General features: G+C 32.4%; 4 protein-coding genes across 12 annotated transcripts; 1 reads left to right on the forward strand and 3 right to left on the reverse strand.

Annotated features, from left to right (window-relative positions):
- Positions 1-4,055: 4,055 nt before the first annotated feature.
- LOC111027800 (transcription factor IIIB 90 kDa subunit-like) lies at positions 4,056-7,573 on the reverse strand. 4 transcript variants are annotated; one of them, XM_022306240.1, is made up of 4 exons: positions 7,355-7,572; positions 6,941-7,099; positions 5,407-6,081; positions 4,294-5,120 (listed from the first exon to the last, which is right to left on the reverse strand). In XM_022306240.1, the coding sequence occupies exons 3-4, from the start codon at positions 6,053-6,055 to the stop codon at positions 4,294-4,296; spliced, it is 1,476 nt and encodes a 491-aa protein (XP_022161932.1). In that variant the 5' UTR covers positions 6,056-6,081; positions 6,941-7,099; positions 7,355-7,572. The 4 variants fall into 4 exon arrangements, with proteins under 4 accessions (XP_022161934.1, XP_022161932.1, XP_022161933.1 ...); XM_022306241.1 differs by lacking the exon at positions 6,941-7,099 and having other exon boundaries at positions 7,355-7,573; XM_022306239.1 differs by lacking the exon at positions 7,355-7,572 and having other exon boundaries at positions 6,941-7,289.
- An 876-nt stretch (positions 7,574-8,449) lies between these two features.
- Positions 8,450-11,739, forward strand: LOC111027803 (embryonic stem cell-specific 5-hydroxymethylcytosine-binding protein). Of its 4 annotated transcripts, none has more exons than XM_022306250.1 (7): positions 8,450-8,697; positions 9,163-9,256; positions 9,589-9,823; positions 9,987-10,181; positions 10,678-10,902; positions 10,963-11,108; positions 11,549-11,739. In XM_022306250.1, exons 2-7 carry the CDS (start codon positions 9,237-9,239, stop codon positions 11,649-11,651), a joined length of 924 nt encoding a protein of 307 aa, XP_022161942.1. In that variant the 5' UTR covers positions 8,450-8,697; positions 9,163-9,236; the 3' UTR covers positions 11,652-11,739. The 4 variants fall into 4 exon arrangements, with proteins under 4 accessions (XP_022161942.1, XP_022161943.1, XP_022161940.1 ...); XM_022306248.1 differs by having other exon boundaries at positions 8,451-8,697; positions 9,155-9,256; XM_022306249.1 differs by lacking the exon at positions 8,450-8,697 and adding an exon at positions 8,712-8,874 and having other exon boundaries at positions 9,155-9,256.
- LOC111027804 (nucleoside diphosphate kinase-like) lies at positions 11,494-14,962 on the reverse strand. 2 transcript variants are annotated; one of them, XM_022306253.1, is made up of 5 exons: positions 14,754-14,962; positions 13,240-13,386; positions 12,274-12,375; positions 12,098-12,210; positions 11,494-12,024 (listed from the first exon to the last, which is right to left on the reverse strand). In XM_022306253.1, the coding sequence occupies exons 2-5, from the start codon at positions 13,372-13,374 to the stop codon at positions 11,901-11,903; spliced, it is 474 nt and encodes a 157-aa protein (XP_022161945.1). In that variant the 5' UTR covers positions 13,375-13,386; positions 14,754-14,962; the 3' UTR covers positions 11,494-11,900. The 2 variants fall into 2 exon arrangements, with proteins under 2 accessions (XP_022161945.1, XP_022161944.1); XM_022306252.1 differs by having other exon boundaries at positions 13,240-13,406; positions 14,754-14,961.
- Positions 14,963-15,954: 992 nt separating this feature from the next.
- Positions 15,955-22,952, reverse strand: LOC111027798 (epidermal growth factor receptor-like). Of its 2 annotated transcripts, none has more exons than XM_022306237.1 (16): positions 22,613-22,952; positions 22,216-22,541; positions 21,924-22,121; positions 21,564-21,865; positions 21,257-21,492; positions 21,062-21,194; positions 20,690-20,978; positions 20,206-20,571; positions 19,985-20,127; positions 19,625-19,901; positions 19,220-19,517; positions 18,922-19,152; positions 18,555-18,838; positions 18,263-18,482; positions 17,954-18,136; positions 15,955-17,634 (listed from the first exon to the last, which is right to left on the reverse strand). In XM_022306237.1, the coding sequence occupies exons 1-16, from the start codon at positions 22,653-22,655 to the stop codon at positions 17,315-17,317; spliced, it is 3,849 nt and encodes a 1,282-aa protein (XP_022161929.1). In that variant the 5' UTR covers positions 22,656-22,952; the 3' UTR covers positions 15,955-17,314. The 2 variants fall into 2 exon arrangements, with proteins under 2 accessions (XP_022161929.1, XP_022161928.1); XM_022306236.1 differs by having other exon boundaries at positions 19,625-19,904.
- Positions 22,953-22,959: the final 7 nt, after the last annotated feature.

The raw sequence follows: 22,959 nt of genomic DNA on the forward strand, positions 1-22,959 counted from the left end.
ATTTATGGTTTGAACTAATTGAAAATAAATACTTTAAAATGATTTAAAACTAGTACCTACTGGGTGGTTATTAACCTATTTCAGGCCACGAAACGAATTTTGTAGTCAATTACAAAAAAGTAGAACAATTTCAGTTGTCAGTACCTACCTAATATGTTCTTGTGTAGGTACCTTACTACTTCTACGAAAACAATTTGTAGGGGTAATGGGGGTTTAAAAAAAAGTACACAAACATCTTTTAATATTAGGTGTGTGTCAATGTATCATGTATCAATCGAAAATATTCATTCTTATTAGGAAAGGGACGGAAAGTTGTGTTCCTGGAGCTCTTTGAGTATTATCGATTTTGAGGAGGTAGAAGACATGCTGTGCGAATTTCCAAGCTAGGTCCAAGCTAGGCTTGGAAATTCATGTAAGTGGCTTGAGATATTGACAAAAAATTTAATTTGAATAGTATGCTAAATTGTGCTTCAAATTTCCATGAAGCCGGTGAGACGTGAGACTACCTGTTGCATCTAGCCGTTAAAAATATACTCGTGTTTTACGTGTTTTTGATTTTTAGTGGAGGGATTTAGGGATTATCGTGCAAACTTCAAAACTATGCTTAAAAATTCATCATAAATTATTCTTACAATAACCATCTGACTTAACTAAACTATTAAGTTAGAAGTTACTGTAATAAAATTACTTCTTAAGTAATATTATGGTAATAATTTAAATACATTTTACTGTTTTCAGCTTAAATAATTTTCTGCTGTAAATAAATCTACACATCTCAAATAGGTGAATATTGGGGGGGGGGGCTTAAGCTTTAGCCATGGAGTTAATAATTTTTGCTGCTCCTCCAGCCCCCCCTCCCCCAACCATAAAAAACATCGAGTAATATTTAAATATTTATTATTTAAAATGAAATAATTCTGAATTTAAATATCTTTTTTTCTGGATTTCATTGTGGCAAATTGATGAATCAGTTCTTCCCACATCGTGTTCTTCACCAAATCAGATTCAATGCACAATATCGAAAAATTTGACATTTTTTCATGTATTAAAGATGATCGAAAATAATGTTTTACACGTTTTCGCACAATAAATAATCTTTCACCACTTGCATTTAAAGAAGGAAGAGTACCTACAAGTAATTTTTAAAATAATCTTTTTATTTAGAAACGATGTTTCTTAAGACGATGTAATTAATGTTTTATGTAATGCAGCAAATGATAATTTACATTCTGTAAGAAAATCTTTAACGATGCTTTTAAATTATATTAATTCTTCTTCAGAATCTGTTTCTAGATCTAAATGACTTAATAATATAGTTGAACAAGATTTTTACCTTGTGTTCGTATACTTTCCAATATCTAATTTTCTAAGTTTTATAAAAATCCACATCTATTATTGATTTCAATATAAAATTCCATTATTTTATTTAACTGAAAAACAATCGTTTCAATTATCACCAAAAAAGTTTCAATTTTAATTTTTTAATTTTTGGTGAAATTAATTTCACCTGGACTCAAATTATCGTTATGAAACGTTGATTTTTTTTTTTGGTTTTGGGCGTTTACCATGAAAATAATTAACTACCACATCGAAATTGGGGCTTATCTAAAAAAATGTTGAAATTAACTTTTCATATTTTCAATATAATCTTTCAACGAACCATACCTATGCAGAAATAACTATTGATAAATCAATATTTTCTGATTGTAATGGCTTTAAAGTATAGCATCAAAACGTTTTGAAATTGGACTCCGCATAGATAATAAAAATGAATATTCCAAACTATTAACTGAACTTTATTAAGGCCCCTCAGAAGGTTTTAGTAACTCTCCTTCACTTACAACATACACGATTATATGAAAAAATTGTAGAAAATAATCATAATGTTTAAGCAAATTCGTCAAATGTTTTTTCGAGAGAATTTATTTTTATAATCCATGAAACTATGATAGGAACATAGTTATCTAAGTTGTTATACAAACCAGGGTTCTAAGCACGATTAAAGAGTATCTATAATCGTGGTTTTAAGGGAGGTTCGAGTATTTAACGGTTTCCAATGGCATAACATTAACGTTATGCTTATTATTAGATATTATTACTAAGGTAGTAAGGTATAGGTACAACAACGGTAGGTACCTGTCTGTGCATGAGCATGACGTAATGTTTCAATGATATTATATAATAATATTATAAGACCTCAGACCTCAGTCGGACAAGGAGTCAAAATAAGTTGTATATTTGTAATTTTATTTATAATTTTTTTTTTGATTTAATTGTATTGAGTGAATTTTCAGTTATATTAAATTCAATAATCGCTAAAGTAGTAAAAATTGATATCTTTAATATCAACAACGCCTCAATTTTGTTCATAAAAAAAAGCTTATCTAAATGTATCGATTCTGTTGTGTGTATATATATTTGCACAAAGCAATAGGCTTATAACATTAAAAAAAGAAATAGTACCTCACTATCGATCATTTATGTACCTACTTATTACCTATACGGCTATACATAATTGGTACCTACCTCAGCTAGGTTAGGAGTAGTTTTTGTGTGTGTGCGAGTGTGGGGGGGGATGTTATAACTAATAATAAATTTAACTAAATTGTGGTGGTAATGTAATACCAAAAACACAAATAAGGGGATTTATCGGTCGGCGGGCTAAACTATTCACTTCTTCTTCTGGGTTAGGTTAGGTTAGGTTCGCCATTCGCTGTGTAGGATCAATCAAATTATATAATTATTTGATTATTAAATAAAGGCAAATATTTAACTACCCACAATGAACTCAGTCTTTCAATATTTTGATCATAAAACTTAATACCTAATAATGTTTTAATCTAAAAATTCCTGATTCTTCTTATTTTTGAAAACTAGAATTTTTTACTTTTGACCCCTAATCTTCCAACTAGATTCACTTTAATTTCTACCAAAATATTTACTATTTCTTTTATAATAATGAAAATCAAGGCATTTTTACCAACGCAAAAGGTGATGACAGATACAACTAATAAAAAAAAACATAATTGTAAAATCAATACATATTCATTGCTCAGTCTAAAATTACATTAAATTCTTTTCATAATTGTAATTTACTATTAATATAGTTATACAATATCCATTTTCGTGAGAGTTATTTGTGTTCAATCGTTAAAAAATATAAATTTTTTATTTAAAACTGAACGATAATGAACTTTATTATATTTAACAATATAACCTATCATTGAAAAAAAAAAATTAAAGTGGTCCACGATGTATCGAAAATTCTTTAAGTTATTCTACTTCTCTCAAGTAGGTATCAAAAAGGTTGGGAACCACAGCTATAGAATAAAATATAGAAGTCTGTTGACTGCACAGATAATATGCATTATCTATGGTTCTGTACTACTGTCTAGTGTCAAGACTCTGGGCCCAAGGGAGCATGGTATAAACAACATTGTATGTTTGTAACATTTGGACAATCAGATCCTTTGGTAAGCACATGGAATCTAGGAAAAAAAAGTCCCGTTTAGAAGTCTCAGACTAGAGGCTAGATTAATTATTATTAAATATAGTATATTTATTACTGTAGCGACTACTTAATAAGCCATTGTAAAAATAATAAATAATACAGTCAATACCTTATAATACTAAAACAATTTAATCACACCTTTAATCTTATATTATGATTTACCGAAGTCAAAAAATATAATACATTTTTTGTCTGCTTGTATTTTAAGCAAAGAAATCTATAAATCTAGTTTACTTTTTGGTATGGTACGAGTTTGTCTTATCAATTTCCTACTAACTGATTCTCCTACAGCATCCAAACCAATTTTGCTTCGTCAGAAGTAATTTCTATTTTCATTTTCCTAATTAATTTCTAAATAGATCAAGACTTTTTTGTAAGTGGACGTTTTTTCCATGATCATTTTCATATAGACTCAGGACAGGGACAAAATAAAATTTATAATTATGTCTTATTTAGTCTTGTATACTGTATTACTGTAAATATAGCTAATATAATACAAAATATCATGAATGTTTAATCTTATTAATAAATAAAAAACAACAAATTGAGTTTGTTACAGATAGAATGTAATTAAACAGAATAAATATAAAGAAATACAAAGAAAATATTAGTGTTTGCGATAATATCAATTCATCTAGTTCTTTTTTGTTTTGGAGTACATTATTTTACATCATAAACAAAATGTAAATGCTTAAAAAAAATTAATATTTACATGCCTAAATTATATAGCAACTAAATAATATAACAAAATCAAAAGTCACATTATTATGAAATAAAATAAGTTACAGTCCAGGTAAGGACGAGGAATCAGAATTAACAAAACTATCAAGATTGTCAAGTATGTCATAATTGATTTTTGATGATAGCTTTTTCTTTTTCAAAACTCGTTCTACAGCTTCAGCTGCTGTCTTTGCTGGAGTTCGTAATGAATTTTTAGCTTTATTTTCCTTGGCTCTGATAACCTTTGGGTTCTTAGCTCTTTCTTCCCTGCTCAATTGCATCTTTCTGAAAGCGGTACCATGCATTTTCATCCACATATTTCTCTTGAGTTGATGGCTTTCCTTGGATAGAATATAAGAATCTATTTCATCTTCATCTATTTCAACATCACACAATGAGTCCTCTTCGTCGTCATCCTCATAAGATCGTTTATTTTCAGATAAACCCATAATTTCTAACGAAGGCCCTACATTAACAGGTTTGCAACTGCCTCCTGGTTCAGGGGATGCTGTTGCTGCAATTTCAACCAAGTTGACACCTAAAACTGTAGTATTTTTTTTCTTGCTTAGTTCTTTTTCAATTGCAGTTTTTACTTCATCAATCACTTTTTCACTATCGTTTGCTTCAAAAAACTTGTCGATGCGCTCCTTGTCTCTAGCGCGAGCTACTCGATAGGATGGAGGATCATGAGTTTCTTCCAAGTCAACAGTCATAAACTCTTCTATTGACAACATACTAGATGGTGTGTCTTTGAACTCCAATAATCGTTTCTTTAAAGTGGCATGATGACAGTGAACAACTTTAATAATGTCATCAGTGGTACGGTTAAAATCATGCATACGCCCTGAAATTAATAAAGCTGCTCCACATAAACTGGATGGTCTTCTACCTAAAATATGAAACAACAGATTAGACATAGACAAGATATAATTTGATACTGAATTTAATTGAATTAGCAAAATAACTATAAATTAAAAGTACATATAAAATGTGCACGCGTTCTATAAGCAACAGCTTGGATTTGAATGGGGAGGGTTCTTAAATTCAATGTTGATAACAAAAATATATACAATGATATAAGGGACTATGGTAATTACAGCGAACCGTAGGTGCTGTATAATGAATCATATAATGAACAAAACCTAGAAGTCAATAGACCTTGTTAATAAATTTACCTGTATGAATTGAGTCCCTCATCATTCTTTGTAGTAGTCGCATTGCTGTCGTATACACAATATGGGTCTTATCACCAAAATCCAGAGAATTAACAAAACGCATAAGGAAAATACTAGGATCAAGACTTGGCACTGTCAGGGTCAATGTTTGCATCATTCTCAGGTAAGTCTTTCCAAGCTCAAATGCATTAACTTCACTAGCATCAGCTACATCCAGTAGCATGTGCATAGTGCCTTCCATACGGCACGCTATGTAAACAGATGCTGCATAGATTAAGGCATTCTTTCTGCCTCGAGTGAAATGCCTTTTCAATGCCATATTGTAATAGACACAAGCATTTTCCAAGGTTTGAGGACTAAGGTTGAGACTGTTGCTTAATACTTGTATACCACGCCTAGCTTTGGCTTGAGTCATTTCTCGAGATGGTTGCTTCATGCCATGGTGGAAAGCACTGCCAAAGTTATGGAAATTAGCAGCTTGAGAATCAGATGATAAAAATTGTCCAACAGCACGAGATCCATGATCAGTTTCTTCGAATTGGACTTCAGAGACGATATGTGATTCGTCCATGACTCCACCACAATCCATGCATACTGTTGGTCCATCACTGGAATCGAGGTTCAGAGAACCACAGTCGGAACACTTCATGACTGCTGTTTTCTATCTATCTAAATCTAATTATTCAAAAATAAAAAAAATAATAGTTGGTTAACAAAAAAATGAAATTCAAACAAAATGACAATGTATATTATTTATTTTCAACAAAATATAAACAGGTAATACTGTGTGTGGTTTTAAACTTCGAAGGTAACTGATATGGATATTGAAAGTTGCATTGTTGACGGCAAACAAAAATACAAACTAGCAAAATTGAAAATATGTGGTTCAATTTTCGGAGCAAAAACAAATGTGTAGAGTAGGTGACAAAAAAATGTCAAACCAATCTCATCGAGTACCAGAACTATACTTTGAGTTATAAAGATCATTAATGACAGTGATGAGGTCTGTACTTCTAAAAGTTGGTTTACTGATGTTAGTCATTGGTTAGTGGACACAGTAAATACAAGTGAGACTAGCTGGTGCGAGTAGAAATGTTCTCTAGAATCAAATCCATTTCAAACCAAGAGGTAGTAAATAAGAAATTATTAATTGTTATAATAAAGTGTCATGTATTATTGTATTCACATCCAAAACCACCTACATGTCACACTCGATTGCCAAGTATAACAAATTCACTCTCATGTGGTCGATGTACGCACTGTTTAAGTTTAACTTCACAATCCCACATACCAACCATCCAAGATAAATGTGGAGGTTGGAATTAAAATAAAAAATAGTAGCATTTACTTCAACCCACAGAACAGATATTCAATTATTGTTCCTCTGAGGCTGGACGGTTCTAGTGTTGAAAAAATTCTACGGACCACCTAGAGTCAAATCATGTGGAATTGGTTCGTGAGGAAAATGGGTTGACACTTGATAAATAAAATATCAAACTATACCATATCATAGTAACTAGTTTAATAGTTTTACCTTTCACGTTCGACCGTTCGAGCCTTCGTACTTAGTACACACTAGTATACCACAACCACACTAAACGAGTGCCACAGTGCCACGACCACCATATAATAGATTAACCAGACTACCGAGTGAAGTGCTGACAGCTGTCCGGCGTCTGCCCTCTGCTGACTACTGACATAGAACAATACTGATCAGAGTCGGAGCATGATATATTTTACAACAAATATAATAAATAATTATAATTTGGTAATATTACCACAGAAAGTGAAAATTATATTAAATACTATATTAGTGTATTATTACGTCCAGGGTGTTATCTATAGGACGTTTCGTGTTTACAGTTTATATAGATAATAAAAATATAGAGGAGAAAATATCAGTACTGGCATCAGTGCATCACGTCATACCAGTATACCAAGTTCTTACCTCTTGTAAGATAAGGTTAAACACTGACTCGGACTTCCCCTACACGTCTAGTATAGCGATATAATTAATTTGGCCAAGCACATTGCACGCTTGAACACGAGTCACGAGTCTCACGATCGACGTTCTGCTTTTTTGCGCGAAAATCGTTTAAAATGTTCACCACATTTTTAAAGAGCTCTCTGTAGTAATGAGCACAGGCCACAGACCACTGATGACCACGGTTGAAGACATTCGACATACCTATATCTTATGGGTCCGTGGTAATGGGTTATCAAATTCCCGCCAAATATTACAGAGATTTGAATTTGAATATAACACATTTGAATAATGTAGGTAATATTATTATACACTATTAATTACTATAGTATTATACATCAGCACATAACCATGTGTTTTAAACAATTATTAACAATGCTAAATCACATTTGTTGGTTTGACTGTAAGCCAGTAAATACTCCGAAATTGTATTTTAAAATATGGCTATCTTGGATTTTGTAAAAACAATTTAAATAAATAAATATAAATTACTTCTAAGACCGTGGTACCAGTGGTGTACCTAGACCTTTAGTAGTATAAGCCATAAGCATTGGTGCAACTAGAGAGGTAGATGCAAATTATTTTTAGTACTCCTTGTTATTTTAGGTCCATGTGCAACAATTATTATTATAGTGAAATACCATCAATTGAATGTTTTATTACTATAAATGGCCTACGATTGATAGAACATTACCACTAGGCATTAAGATTTAAGATACACATAACGGATCGCCTAGCCAATGGGTCTCGTCAAAAAGTTTAAAGCACTATATAGATGTTCGCTGTGGTGGACTGTATATTACTATTTACTGGTGAACCTTCGTGAGTTTTATATTAATTATCGTATTAGTAATAAAAAGAGTATTTTAGGTATATATTTTATTTTTATCATTAATATGAAGTGTGGTCGAATCATAAACATAATAGAATCAATTATGTCTATGGTTCAAATGTAAATACAAAGTTTTCAATACCGATTATTATAGAATATAGATGTATAACTTACTAGATTATTTAATTTTTGTGGTAGGTGGTGTGGGAGTAAAGCCCCTCATGAGTCTGTGAGGCATTTACAATTATAGCACCCCGCATTTAAGAGGTCTAGTTACGCCTATGGGTGTCTGCCATCTAGAGAGATAAGAATACTTTTATGTGTTTTATTTATACCACAGATATGTATACAAATCTGTGATTTATACTTGTAGCCTTATCTATCCCAATGGAGTCTGACTCTGGCAGTGAAATAGTGAATAGGATGGCTGATATGTAATCCAAAATCCCAACAAATTAAGAAAATGCAGATTGAGGTAATGCTGTTATTGCAGTTGTATTATAATATACTCTATAGGTACTAGTAGTTGTAGGTTGTAGAGTGTAGACTGATAACCTGATATTACACATACTATTTTATATTATTCTATCTTGTATTTTTCTAGAAACTAATAAACACGTTCTTCCCAACTCTTCTAAGACCGTGTTAATAAGTAGATATCGTACATTTGTACTTGTTTACTCTTCGGTATTTGTCAATGATTCTGTCATTCTGAATTTCTAAACTAGAATTTGAAAGTACTGACTTATAGATTACACCTAGCAAATATTGAGATTACAATATAGTTGCATTTTATATTTCAATAATTAAAAGTAATTACAATTTCAAACTTTTATATAAATTATGATTAATAATTGTTTTTTGTTTACTGAATGTGATAGTGCAGTAGTATGTGATAATTTATAATTTATTATATTATTATTTATTAATAGGTAAGTAGTTAGTATTACCTATACGGTGAAAATTGTACCAATTATTTTGTGTTGGAATTGAAGAGTTGAATGTGAAAAGAAAATGTGCGGCCGAACTGCTTGGTGAGTAGCTTATACTGTTATGTTTCTTTACGAATGCGGAATAATAATTCACAATGTAATTATATGAATATATTAACTTAACGTATTATGTAATTTAAAATTGATTTATTCTAAGTAAATTTGAATCAGTGTCTGAAATATAATATACGTATGATTGGTTTTTTTATAAATTTTAATTTCATTGTTTTAAACCCTGGGTGTTGTCTGAAGATTAACATAACAACAATTTAATGTTTTGACTAATGAGTTATAACTGACTGTAATAGCGTGTCCATAAAAAATTGTTTGCCTCACACTATATCTTAATTATCCATATTATGTTTTATTATTAGTAACTTGAAACATGAAACTTATTGCAAAGCGACGACCTACAAAAATCGTAAGGACACATTGTATTGTCAACCGGAATGGCATGATGAAATGAATGGTAACTTTGAATTTAAGCGGTCCAACAACATAGCACCTACTGATGTAACTCCAATTCTTGTTTCTGGTGAAGAATTTGTAGGCTACCCTTCTAGAATATTAACACCTATGGTATGGGGTATGATACCTCCCTGGCATAAGGTATTTTACTTAATACACCAACATACATCTGTGACTAAATAAAAAACATTAGCATTGAGTATATAATACAAAAAAATATACTCAATGATATTAGTTTTCATTAAAATAATGAAAATTGTTTTTGTTATTTTATTTTGAATATTAAATTAAGAAATGATTTTAGGGAAATTTTAACAATCATGGATTAAGTACAAACAATTGTAGAATAGAAAATGTAACCACTTCAAAACTGTACAGTGAACCGTTGACTAAAGGAAGAAGATGTATTGTAATTTGTGAAGGTTTCTACGAATGGAAAACTACAGAAGGACCTGGAAAGAAAAAGCCTCACTTTATACACATGCCTCAAAAAAATGGAGTTAGTATTGAATTAAAGTAATAATTTTTTTGTGTTTAGTCTACAGCCTGAACAAATAATGTACTCAAAAAGTTATGAGCATGAATTGTAATAATTTATGTATATATAATGTGAAAATTAAACAATAATAAGGTAAAATATAATTAGGTAACATACAAGTTTATTTGATTAGCCAAAGCTTAAAATTAAAATTAAAATATAAATCTATTCTCCCTCTCTCTTTACTCTTTGAATATTTACCTACTACACTACTACAGGAATAAACCATACTTTAACCAAAAAATTCATTGGATGGGGCTTGATGAACATTACCAAATTGTTTTTAAATTAAAATTTGATTGTTTTTTTTTCTTGATTTATTTTGTATGGCCATAATTAAGATACCGTGGTCCAGACATACAATACATACATACAAACACACTTGATTTGATATAAATAACATACAAATATTTAGACAACTAGAAATCTTAATTTTATAAGAAATATTTTCATTAAGGTTTCAGTTTATGATATAAATGCTTGGGAATCAGCTCTATGGACAGAGCAATCTGGGTGGAATGGACCATCTCTACTTCAATTAGCTGGTATTTACAATAAATGGAAGTCACCAAATGGAGAAGAAGTGTATAGCTATTCAATTATCACAATGGAATCAAGCAAGACATTTTCTCAACTTCATCATCGAATTCCTGCAGTCTTAGAGAATGAACAACTTATAGAGGTTAATATTGGTTTATGTAATTAAAGTAATACATTATTTAAACCTATTTTAACTACCTAGGATTGGTTAGATACCAGAAGGGTGTCTGCAAGTCGAGCCATCTCAATGCTTTGTCCTATTGATAATCTGAAGTGGTATGAAGTGTCAAGCGTAGTTAACAATTCGCGTAACAAGAGCGAAGATTGCAATAAGCCGATTACAAAAATGTATGTGAACCTTTATTAAGATAATTTGTTTGATTTTAGTCTAACTAATACTATCAATTTATATTATTAAAAAATTCAATGATGTTTATTAAAAGTACAAGAATAAAATATCAGTTCAAATGTACTTATAAAAATATACAATACTGGCTATGACATAGTGCTTCTGGTTATTTTGTTTAAAATATGGTCTAGTATAAACCATGATTAAACTGTGCCTCATAACCTATGGATCGCACATGTTTTTAGATGGGTCTCATTATTATATCATTTTAAGATTAAGAGACTCATATCAAACATTTTGAAAAACATTGCTTTAATCTTATATTACTAGATAAGAATATTGCACAAGACAACTAAATTGCTTAATATCTATACTATTTTAACCTAACTTTTTTATTAGTTTTTATTTAAGTAATTTCATATTTACTGTTTATTTACAGAGTGAACAAAAGCAGCACTTTTATGACATCTTGGTTATCAGGAAAAAATAAAAGAAGTGATAGTAATGATGAAGATCAAATGAAGAAAAAACAAAAAAATTAATATTCAGTATTGCAAAATTTCAATTGATGTACATAACATAATATATTTATAAGAATAATATTTTCAAAATAAAAGATTTAATATTTAATTCATTTTTTAAAGAATTGCAAATGAGCATAAGGCATATTGAATCAATTATTTAATAATTTTGATAATAATTAGGTGCATTTCTACTACCAAATTATAACTAATTGATCTAATGACCAAGTAATTATATATATATATGCTTGAAAAATAAATAGTTATATTTTAGTTTTCGCCATACAACCAAGAGTCACTGGCTCTTGACCATGATACCACTTCTTTCTCCGAAAACCACAGTGCAATTTCTTTGTTGGCTGATTCAACAGCGTCCGAACCATGAATTATGTTGCTAATAATAATATTAACAATTTTAAAATAATTATTAAAAATATTAAAAATTGTTAGATTTCAGAAATATTTACCGGCCGACTTGGATACATAGATCACCTCTAATTGTACCAGGATTTGAATTTTTTGGGTCAGTTGCGCCGAGAATGAAACGTCCAGTTTTCACAACATCTAATCCTTCCCATACCTATAATAACACAACGTAATTATTTTATAATTTACTCAAGTAAACAATATTGTGTCTAATAACCATTGGCACTACTGGTCCAGAAGCCATGTATTTGACAAGACCTGGGAAAAATGGCCTACTTGATAAATCAGCATAGTGTTTTGATAACAATTCTTCAGATGCCTGAAATAAATAATAAGATTAATAAGTAATTTGATTTAAAATTTAACTAAATAGTTAAATATTAATTTTAACCTCATATAATAATATGTTATTTGATACATATTTATTATTTTTTAAAAGAAAATATAAAAAATTAGTGCTCCTAAACAATAAAAATAGTTATATAGCTAAAAAGTTATTTTTAACTACCTCAACTTATTGTTAATTACATTTTTTATATTATTCATAAAAACTAAAAGTTTATTTAGTACTGCCAAGAAACTAAAAATGTATGTAACATTATTTAAAAAAAATATGAACGGAATTTTTTGGGATGTTCTACTTAAATACATTATATTAATAGACATGTAAAATAATTCAATGTTTTAAATTTTAAATTGTATTTGCCAGAGACGTACGCAATGGTAGGGTTCTAACTCTCTTCCCAACTTTTTTTCCTCTTATACAAAATTGTATTTTCCATCATAATAAGTACACTGCAGGGTAGATAAATTGTTTATCATTTTTAATATTAATATAAAATAAATATATTTTCAAATTGCAATAAAATCAAAAGTTTTAGTATAGTCGAGTATAACCTTAATAACTCAATTTTTTTATGATCCCTTGAAATGTTTTTAAGTTGTGTTTGAGGTATATAACTACATACATTAGTCAAATCTATACAATCTATTACTTAGACATCAACATTTATTAATTCATCTAAGCAAACGTTGAAAGTCACAAATACAATTGCATTTGATGTACATGTGTAAAAGTAGTATTTTTGCTGTTATTTAGTTTCATGTCTACTTTTAAGCATTTAATAGTAACTGAAAATAATAAATGCAAATATATTTAAGATTAAAAACTAGAAGTACTTGCCCACATGAATTTCATTGCGACCAATTTGAATCCTTTTTCTTCAAAGCGCTTAATTATCTTGCCAACCAGGCCGCGTTGAACACCATCTGGCTTGACCATGATGAACGTACGTTCTGAATAAGAGTCTCCGCTCATTTTTCTGTATACCTACTTAACACAAACACAACCTACATGAACAAATAAAAAAAAAATTGATCTTGTACTTTATCTAGGTTCTTTATTACACTTAAACCAAATTTAATAGGTAGCTATGAAATTAACACATAAAATTCATGAACTTGATACTATTGTATTTAGTAGCTCGTAGACTCGAAGGACAAACATGTGCGATTGGGTTGCACAGAAACCTTTGGTAGTAGACTGTATACCTATAAGGTATTGTCTATTATTATTATTATTATTATTAATATCATTATTATTATCATTACATGTGGGCGTTGGCTGTCCCAAGTCTTAAACACGATAAACAGCATAATGCTGCTGTTTAGATAATGTTTGGATTAGGGGAGCATATAATATATTAAATATTTCTATAAAAAAATGTAGGTGTATTATGTCGATAACCATTTTAACTTAGCTAAATAATTATAGATCTCAAAGTTGTTACGTACTACTAATTTGTTTGTTACTTAGGTAAAAAAGTATTTTTTTAAACTATTTATTAGTTTTTGAAGTTTAGATGAAAGGGTTAATAAACCACTAATTTCAAGGAGAAGTTAATAGATGAATTAGAGTGGTATTGTAGGTAATCGTAATTCCCATATTTTTGCCAAAAGTGAAAAAAATTATGTTTGAATTGAATTTCGAAATTTATTGTACTTTATATAACAAATAAAGAAATACAGATATCCTAATTCATGTTATGTACAATTTCTCAATTATATATTTTAAGTCACTTATCGTCTTTAATACTATAATTTGTAAACTGTAAGTGTATTATTGTTTATTTGTTGTAAACATTTGAATTTTGAATCAAGCACATATATTTAAAAATTCTTTTGATTTTATTTTGTAGGTAATTTTTGTCCATGGTAAATGTTAGAATATCCAAACATACAAATATTAACTGTTCAGTGTTTTTTCTGAAAAAATGACTTATAATATATACTTATTAAAGTAAACGCTTGAAATATTCATTAAATATTTAGTGGAATCAAAAAATCAAAATATTTTAGTAAAGTTTAGAACTGTTTGTCGGTTGTGGTGTGCTTCGGATATAATATCTTAAAAATGAAAAATCAATTTACATTCAGTTTGCTCTATTACAGGTACTTGAAAGATTATAGTTTAAAAAAAACGACGGTTATTTGACACATCAAATTTATCAGCACGAAAAAGCTCTCCAATAGTAAGTTCCACAATTTTAGTTCATGATACAATTCATTTATTCGTTCTATAGATGATTTAATAGTCTACACTTACACATAACCGTTTTCAACGACACAGACATATGATATTATTTGGGGGAACGGGTTGAAATACCTACTATAATATTATCGAGAGCTTGTACTCACCGAAAAAACGTAGATCGTCAATAAAACGTCAGGCGATCGACAAGCGTAGAGCGGTGACGAAACAGCAAGGCAGTCGGCGAATAATGACTGCGGGGCACTGACTACTGAGCCAGTGAGTTTACTAAATCGCCAAGTACAAACTACAAGCCAGTGACGCAATTGACGCGTGACGCCAAACGCCGGAACACTCCAACGGCAAATAAAGTAAACACTATTTTACTACAGTCAGAAATAGTCAGTCCGACTCCGACAGTCGGCAGTCTACGCAGTGGCACGGTCACGGTGGGAACGTAAAGCTGTGTATTGTTCAACTATGTTGTGCACTTGTGTGAGTGAATACCGAACAGTACCGATGGAGGGCGGCGCGGTGGCGGCGTGTCGCCCATGACAAAATGCATAATATTTTATCATGACGACGGCGCCAACAATAAGTCGTGCATCAAAAGGTATAAAAATAGAACTTTATGGCCTAAGATTATGATTATAGTGGGAGACACAGATAATAAGCTTTTAAAAAATATTATAGATAGCCGAAATCCTCTTATCTATAGTAGGCCAACGTTTACATTTTCATAACACTGATAAAGGTATTAATGTATCATATTAATTAATGTAGTTCACGATTTTAACACAGAAATTAACGTACCAAGTCTGAAATACATATTATTAACTTTAAACTTGTTCAACAGTTATGTAAATGATGTAATGAGTACTTTATCGAGTAGGTACCAATTTATCATGTGAATATTACATTTATAAAAGAAGCTATTTGCTAATACATAAAAAAAAAAACAATAAGCATAATTTAACATTCTTACATAGTGTATCTGTCCGATAATTGGTCATTATTAATGATTTTGTAGAAAATGATGTTCTACAAAAAGCAAGAAAAAAGACTTGTATAAAATATGTATAAGTACATAAATATTATGTACATAATAAATAATATGTTTTTAATGTATCATGCTTAATTAAACAGGTTAAATTTTTTAAATATATTTTTAAAATTTTAAAGAATTGTTTTTATTGATAGGGCCCCATAACCATATACTGGTTAAATAATTATGAATGTAACTTGCAGCTTTGTGTTGGAAAAATTAAGTGGGCCCTTAAAAATTCCTAAATATGCCACTAAATCTGTCCCACTTTTATGCAATATTATTAGTTATTGTATTTATTTAAAATAATAAAAATCAATACATTATAAGATCAACTTGTTTTTATTGACACTTTACAGACTTACAAAATGAATATTACAAGTATGTGTATTAGTATACAAGATATACAAACACACATAGGTTTATAAATCACACACAATATGCCTACCAAACAGACTTATTAAAAGATTAACATTCTAGTAAAAAAAAAGTAATACTAATAGCTACCGCACAGTAATTCATTTTTCTAATATTCAAAACACATTAAATAAATGGCACTTACTATTATTAGGTAAATTTATAAAAACTAATAAAAAAAATAGTATTTTTATTCTTACTACAAGCAGACATTAAGTTCAGACATGTTAAAATTCATACTCAGTATGTGTGTAGCCGATGGCAAGTATTGTTTTTGTATGTTTAATCTAACAAATACAACTATAAATTATGATGATACATGGAAAATTAAGAGATCTAAAAAAAAAATTATACAATCAAGGTTTAAATTAATATTATATAAGTACAACAGGTCAGTTTAAAAATCTCCATGTATCTACCTATTAGTAGGTTCCCTAAAGTTTGAATAGGTCACGCAACATAAGCTAATGGATAGCTGGTAATTATGTATGCCCATTCATTAACATAATATGTTCGGTAAAAGTCTATATTATAATAAAACAAAAATATTGCCATAGTTAATAGTAATTACAATGGAAAAATATATAGTTTATTGTTTTCTTAATCCTAAAATGTATGCAAATAATACAATAAACATAAGTATATGTTTCAAATAATTTCGGGAAAAACATATTTACATTAATAAAATAAATATCACAGCCTTTAAAAAAATATATTTAAATATATATTTGTTTGCCCACGGATATCTTAAAGGCAATCGGTTTTCATTTTGGAGTAAATATGATTTTGATTTATTTTTAAGTACATTAACTCTGAGGAAAACGGTTCCTTTGTTTGATCCGTTTTGCTACATTGTATTATGGGCAAACTACACAGTCACATTACACAATAAAATTGTTGTATAAGCTAACAATAACAAGAACCTTACAATTAGTATAAAATATTTCTTTACAGTTATCAAACGACAATGATAATAAAAATAATAATAATATAATGTACAGTCGGGATAGAGAATGGCACAGCGTTATACAAATATAAATATATAATACCTAGTTTTAAAAATATAAATATGAATAAAACAATATTATTATATACACATCATATAGTAATGTATTGAATAAACTTGAAAAAAACTTGTCGTTTCATGTGTCATTTCATAATAATTGTCTTAATAATTCTTAAAAACGAGTCAACAAAACAAAACTTAAACGTCTACAAAATGGTTCGAGGTTCCCCCAGATACGTGTGGGGCTCGATAGCCGTTCGTCAAACGGTTGTTTCGTTTCGTCTGAGCGGTTGAAGCTCTCTTTGCAGCCGATCAAAGTCGTTGTAGTACTCATGGTCCGACTCGTCCTCCAGACTGCGGCCGTTGGAGGTAGGCGCGGGTGACTGCGGTTCGCAGGACGCCTCTGCAACAGAACCGCTACCGTCACCGGAGACTGTCGATGGAGCCGCGGCGGAAGTTTCGCCACCGGTCAAATGGTACTCGGGGTTGTCCACGCTGCTCACCTGGACTGGCAAGAAGTCTGGTTGATAGTTTTTGGTTAGACCAGGAGGTCTCGGTAGACTACCGTTGGCGTATTCCGCTGCAACACAAACGTAATAATATTTATTATAAATAAAAAAAAATCTCCATTATTCAGGTAGCCGGGATTTATTAAAAGATCCAGTTTAGTGTTGGGAACAAAGTTTGTATTCGTAAGATTTCGGATAGCTGAATAATTCCTAGCTTAAGAGTGGCTTACTGATTTTCATTATATTTTGAACCATAGTTTGATTAATATTGTAGGTAACTATAATAATACACATCTAGTATCTACCATAATTTCTTTTTTCAACTAGATGTCATCTGATTTTGTCATTTTTAGCAAGTAGAAGATATTATTAAGAACTAAGATGACTTACCTTCAGCGTGTTGGTGACCAATCAAATCGATGTAGTTGGCAGGCGCATGGCGACGCTTGTTGTCGATTTCATCATTGGCCGGGGAAGGCATTAGGTAATCGTCCTCATCTAATGGCAAGTCTAATTTCAACGTGCCAACTTGCGCCTTGCTTCCATTACTGAGATCGTCGGAAGTGTCGCAATCTACCAAGAAAAAACACAATATAGGGTTAGTATAGTTTGTTTAATTTAAGTACCATTTGTATGTTATTGCTAATGAAACAAAGATCACCTATACTATCATTACTGAATTATTAAAACAGTTTTTACCTAATCGATGTATGTCACTGAATTTTCTGAGCTCGCGATCCCAGTTGTGTCTGCCATGCATAGATCCAAGCATGTCAGGACCCGCCGTGCTACTCGATCCCAGCCTCGACGGACCCGGCATGCTGTTACCCATCTTTGGGTTCATGCAGTACTCATCGGCTTCCATTATACTCATATCCGCACCTTCAGTCGCCAGGTTCGATAGTATCTCGTTTTCGTCCTACGCAATAAATAATAGTTAAGCAAACGGTAAAAAAACGAACCAACAGTCAAAATTTCGTTGACCACTTACCTGCGACGAGTACGACGGCAACCTCATGTAACGGTCACCTGGTATGACCAGGTATCTACCCGGATCGATTGCCATCTTGGCGAATTCGTCAGCCAGTTCCTCAAAACTAGGACGGCTATCTTTTTCGATCAGCCAACACTTGACCATCACCATGTACACATCGATGGTGCAAATAGGCGGTTGTGGTAATCGTTCGCCTTTCTCTAGCAGACCTAAAACTTCTTTCTTGTCCACGCTTTCATACGGTTGCTTGCCGTAAGTCAACAATTCCCACACGGTGATACCTATAAATAAAAAAAAATAATTAAAAAAATTGTTGATTCGCTGTGTGGGACCACCCTATGCGTAACAGCGAAAGTCAACTTACCAAATGCCCAAACATCACTTTTGTGGGTGAACACCCTATATTTAAGACATTCTGGGGCAAGCCATTTGACAGGCATCTTTCCACCGTCGGCAGTGTATTCAAGTTGGTCGATTTCCAAAAATTTAGCCAAACCAAAATCGGTGATCTTCACACAGTTGGTGTTCTGCACAAGCACGTTTCGGGCTGCCAGGTCCCTGTGAACCAATCGCTTTTCTTCCAAATACGCCATACCTGAATAAAACGTTTGAGATTAGGACACTCGTTGTTTGCACTGGCATTTATTTTTAAAATCTCTTACCTTTGGCTATTTGCGTGCACCATTTTAGGAACGTTTTCGAACCGATCTTGTCGTTGTTGTTTCGTACGTACTTCAACAGGCACCCGAGTGGCATGAGTTGGGTAACCAACATCATTTCAGACGTCATACATACGGCCAACAGTTTTACTAGATTGTCGTGTTCGACACTAGCCATTATATAAGCTTCATCTAAGAACTCTTTGCTAGTATTCTCGTAACCACACGTATCGTCTTTTTTGTGTAGCTTTTTGATTGCCACTGGTATTTTAATGTTCTCGCCTTCAACAACCCAAACGCCCTATAAACGCACGATTTTATTATAATTCATACATTTATTCAGTTCGATACACGTAATTATTTTTAAATTAATCAACATTAGACTAAGCATTTAATTATGTGTCATACCTTGTACACAACTCCAAAAGCTCCATTTCCGAGTTCAGCGCCGATTCTTAGGTCTACCTCTTTAACGATTCTTAGTTTGGCCGTATTGGGTTTAACGTTCGAAGGCCTTAGTGGTTCGTTATCCTCCATACCTGTTAGTACCATTGTCATTTTTACTGCTGTCTCTTTGGCTCGTGCACGTCTTCGCCAGTGCCATACAAGAATCATGAGTAAAACCATCACCAAAAACGTAAACACTACAACCGCGCTCAGTATCAACGGTATTTGCTCCGAATCACTACTAAAATCAAACAAAAATAACGTCATGGACGGTTAAATATCGAATGTTATAGGGAAGTCAAAATATTAAGACAAACTTACAGTTTAGAGGCCATTCTAACATCGTCAGCGGAACAATATGGATCTGGATCGTCCTTGGTGTACACTTTGTATGGGGCGAAAGATGGGCAAATAGGACCTGAGCAGTTGAATGCTGTACGGTTATCCGAAGGGTTACCGCTGGGCTAAAATGTTAAAATAGTTTAGTTTAGTTTTCATCGAGAATTTCAATACACAATCGACTCGTTTGTTATGGTACTTACCTCAAATATTTTGAAATGCCTACACGCCTGGCATTGAGACGCATGTGGCCCGTAACATCCTCTACATAAAATGTCACATGGCATACATTCTCGTTCTATTTCTCCATTAGGTAACTTGTTGGTCGTGGCATAGTACTCGATTGGACAATCGTCTGCGCAGTGATCACCACGTTTGTAGCCCGCGCAACGTTGGCAGACTTGATCATGGAATCCGAAACCTGTGCATCTAAAACACCGTGGATGACACTTTCTGCATACAGCCTTGCCGGCTAATGCACGCAGAGCAGCACCACCTTGCTCCAACGGTCCAACCCATTCATAATAGTAACCATTTGGACAAGTCTCATTCTTGTGTAAACATCTCTCCTAAAGATAAATATACACATTACACATATATATTTAAGTTGAATGAGGGAAAACATTAAGACTGTTAGATTTTCTTTTAAAACAACAAAGAGTAAATTAATAAGAGACAAATACTTACAACCGAAGCATCAGCATTGAGAACAGCTTTGTGACAAGATCGGCACCCATTTGGTCCAATTGTGTTGTCCGGACCACTGCAACCTCCAACACAGTTCAGATGACAGGGCAAACACTCACTGGGTCTGGATTGGTTAGCACTGTATTTATTCACTGGACATTGAGATACACAGTGAATACCGTCAAGAAGATTACGGCATGTTGTACAATGTTCGGGGCCGGGTCCATGACAACCACCATCACATTCCGGATGACATGCTGCGCAAGTCTTGTCACCAGCCTCGTATAGCCTGAGTAGAAAATAACAACAAGAATAGTCAGACTCAATTCAACTCATTAATAGCTCATTTAAAACTTATAATGTCTGACTTACCCAGGTACATGACTACAGTTTGGTAGGCACTGATTGTCGTATTGAAAGTTCCTACAAGACAAACACTGATGGGGTCCTGGGCCCCAGCAACCTTGTTTTGAACACTCTGGATCGCATATTTCATTTTCTAAAACTATATAAAAACATAGTATAAAACGTCATATTAGTAATTAATAATTATAAATGAATACTTACTGCAAAGAGATTCATTTTTGTTATTTTGCAAGAGCTTTGGATGTTCCGATGATTTTTTTATGGACTCCCAGTCTATAGTTTGGGCGTAACACAGTCTTTTATTTTCTAATATTGCAACGCTCCCAGAATGGATTTTCTTTAGTGATCGCAAACCCAATGAAGTTAACGAAGTCTTTACAATATACAATGATGCAAAGTATTCGGTAACAGTGCGACCACCGATAACTTCCAAATTCCTGTTGAAGTAAAATACAATTCAATTAAACAATAGGTATATTATTGGTATTGTAATTTTATAATACTTTACCTAAAGTATGACAGATTTTTAAAATCTTCATGGGATCCTTGTATGTTTATGTAACCGGTCACTTCTTTTAACGTGCTAAACACTTCCAAACGGTCAGGATTCATAGCTTTAATACGTTGGCCGAAACTGAAGTTGGCAAAAACTTGTTGGAAACCTTTGAATGTTTGATCCAAGATAGTTAATGAGCCCTCGATTACGGTACAATCTTTAAAACCATCAATGTTGCTATCATGTATCGTGGTTACCCCTTCACAAGTTTTAGGGCATGGTCCGTCGCATAACACACATTCCCCATTTACAGCCTACAACAAGTTTTAATTTAGAAAAATGTGTTTAAATTAAATTAAGCACAATTCTTACCTTTTTCTTTGGTGGACAACTTCGCACACACGCCCCGTTGTCTTTGAGCAAATGTTCCGGGCAGTTTTTTACGCAAGTGGCGCCATAAGCATACTTTCCATTTGGATTTGTTTCCCAGGAGTATGTTATGGAATTATAACGTTGCATCGCCGGACATTCTTGAGTGCATACACCATCGTCATAGAAATTTCGACATGCCTTTAAAATTATAAATATAATTATTTTTTTAAACGTAACTTAGGACATATTATTAGGATTGAGTTATTATATACATATATTGTAATATACTTACGAGGCAATCACTTTGCTTTGGTCCCGTACAACCACCGGCACAAAACAAATGACAGCAGTCTCTGGGTTTTGGTCCAAAACAACGGCCTTGATAACATTGGGGACTACAGTTGATCTTTGAGAACTTTTGGCAATTGTGTGGACCTTCACCCCAACAACCGCCCGTACATGACTTGTCACAAGGTGGGCATTCCCGTTCAGAGTTCGAGAAATTATACATGTACATCCACTTGGCCCCCTGCCCGGTGATGATCTCATCCCAGTTAATGGTGCGCATATGGCATAGATTATAGTTATCGATCATGCCCACATTGCCGGCCAATATATCTGAATAAATGTATGGCATGAGTAAAGAATATTAAAAATGACATACATTCAAAAATAATAGAAACGCTTACCTCTGAGAGCTGGCAATTCGAGATTGTTCATTTTTGATAACATGACCAGTAACGAAAATTCTTCTTCCTTGACGGCCAATTTGAATTGAGTTCGGCCCCGAATGATTTGCAGCCGAGGCAACACGATTTTGTTGACGTCCACATGAGTGATCAAGACGTATCCGGTAACTTCTCGTATATGTTGTAAAAAACTCAGATCCAAGTGTTCGTCCTGCAACCACGTCAGTTCCAGGTTGCCATCCACGTAAGTACAATTGGTGTAACGGTCCCTGAGGTTCCGGTAATGGTGGTCCCGATTCGATGGCACGGACAGACGACCATTGGTACCAATACATACTGCAAGAAAA

This window comes from Myzus persicae, unplaced genomic scaffold (assembly GCF_001856785.1).
Source record: "Myzus persicae strain clone G006 unplaced genomic scaffold, MPER_G0061.0, whole genome shotgun sequence".
NCBI lineage: Eukaryota > Metazoa > Arthropoda > Insecta > Hemiptera > Aphididae > Myzus > Myzus persicae.

Coding starts and splice junctions, on each gene's coding strand:
- LOC111027800 (XM_022306242.1), bottom strand. CDS start 6,055: ATGAAGTGTTCCGACTGTGGTTCTCTGAACCTCGATTCCAGTGATGGA. Junction 5,121..5,406: donor GAGGGACTCAATTCATACAG/GTAAATTTATTA, acceptor TTCATATTTTAG/GTAGAAGACCATCCAGTTTA.
- LOC111027803 (XM_022306250.1), top strand. CDS start 9,237: ATGTGCGGCCGAACTGCTTG. Junction 9,257..9,588: donor ATGTGCGGCCGAACTGCTTG/GTGAGTAGCTTA, acceptor TTTTATTATTAG/TAACTTGAAACATGAAACTT. Junction 10,903..10,962: donor AGAATGAACAACTTATAGAG/GTTAATATTGGT, acceptor TTAACTACCTAG/GATTGGTTAGATACCAGAAG.
- LOC111027804 (XM_022306253.1), bottom strand. CDS start 13,374: ATGAGCGGAGACTCTTATTCAGAACGTACGTTCATCATGGTCAAGCCA. Junction 12,376..13,239: donor TCGCAATGAAATTCATGTGG/GCAAGTACTTCT, acceptor TATTTATTTCAG/GCATCTGAAGAATTGTTATC. Junction 12,025..12,097: donor CTATGTATCCAAGTCGGCCG/GTAAATATTTCT, acceptor TATTATTATTAG/CAACATAATTCATGGTTCGG.
- LOC111027798 (XM_022306236.1), bottom strand. CDS start 22,655: ATGTTATCAAAAATGAACAATCTCGAATTGCCAGCTCTCAGAG. Junction 20,979..21,061: donor AACTGTAGTCATGTACCTGG/GTAAGTCAGACA, acceptor TTTTCTACTCAG/GCTATACGAGGCTGGTGACA. Junction 18,137..18,262: donor CAGTGACATACATCGATTAG/GTAAAAACTGTT, acceptor TTTTCTTGGTAG/ATTGCGACACTTCCGACGAT.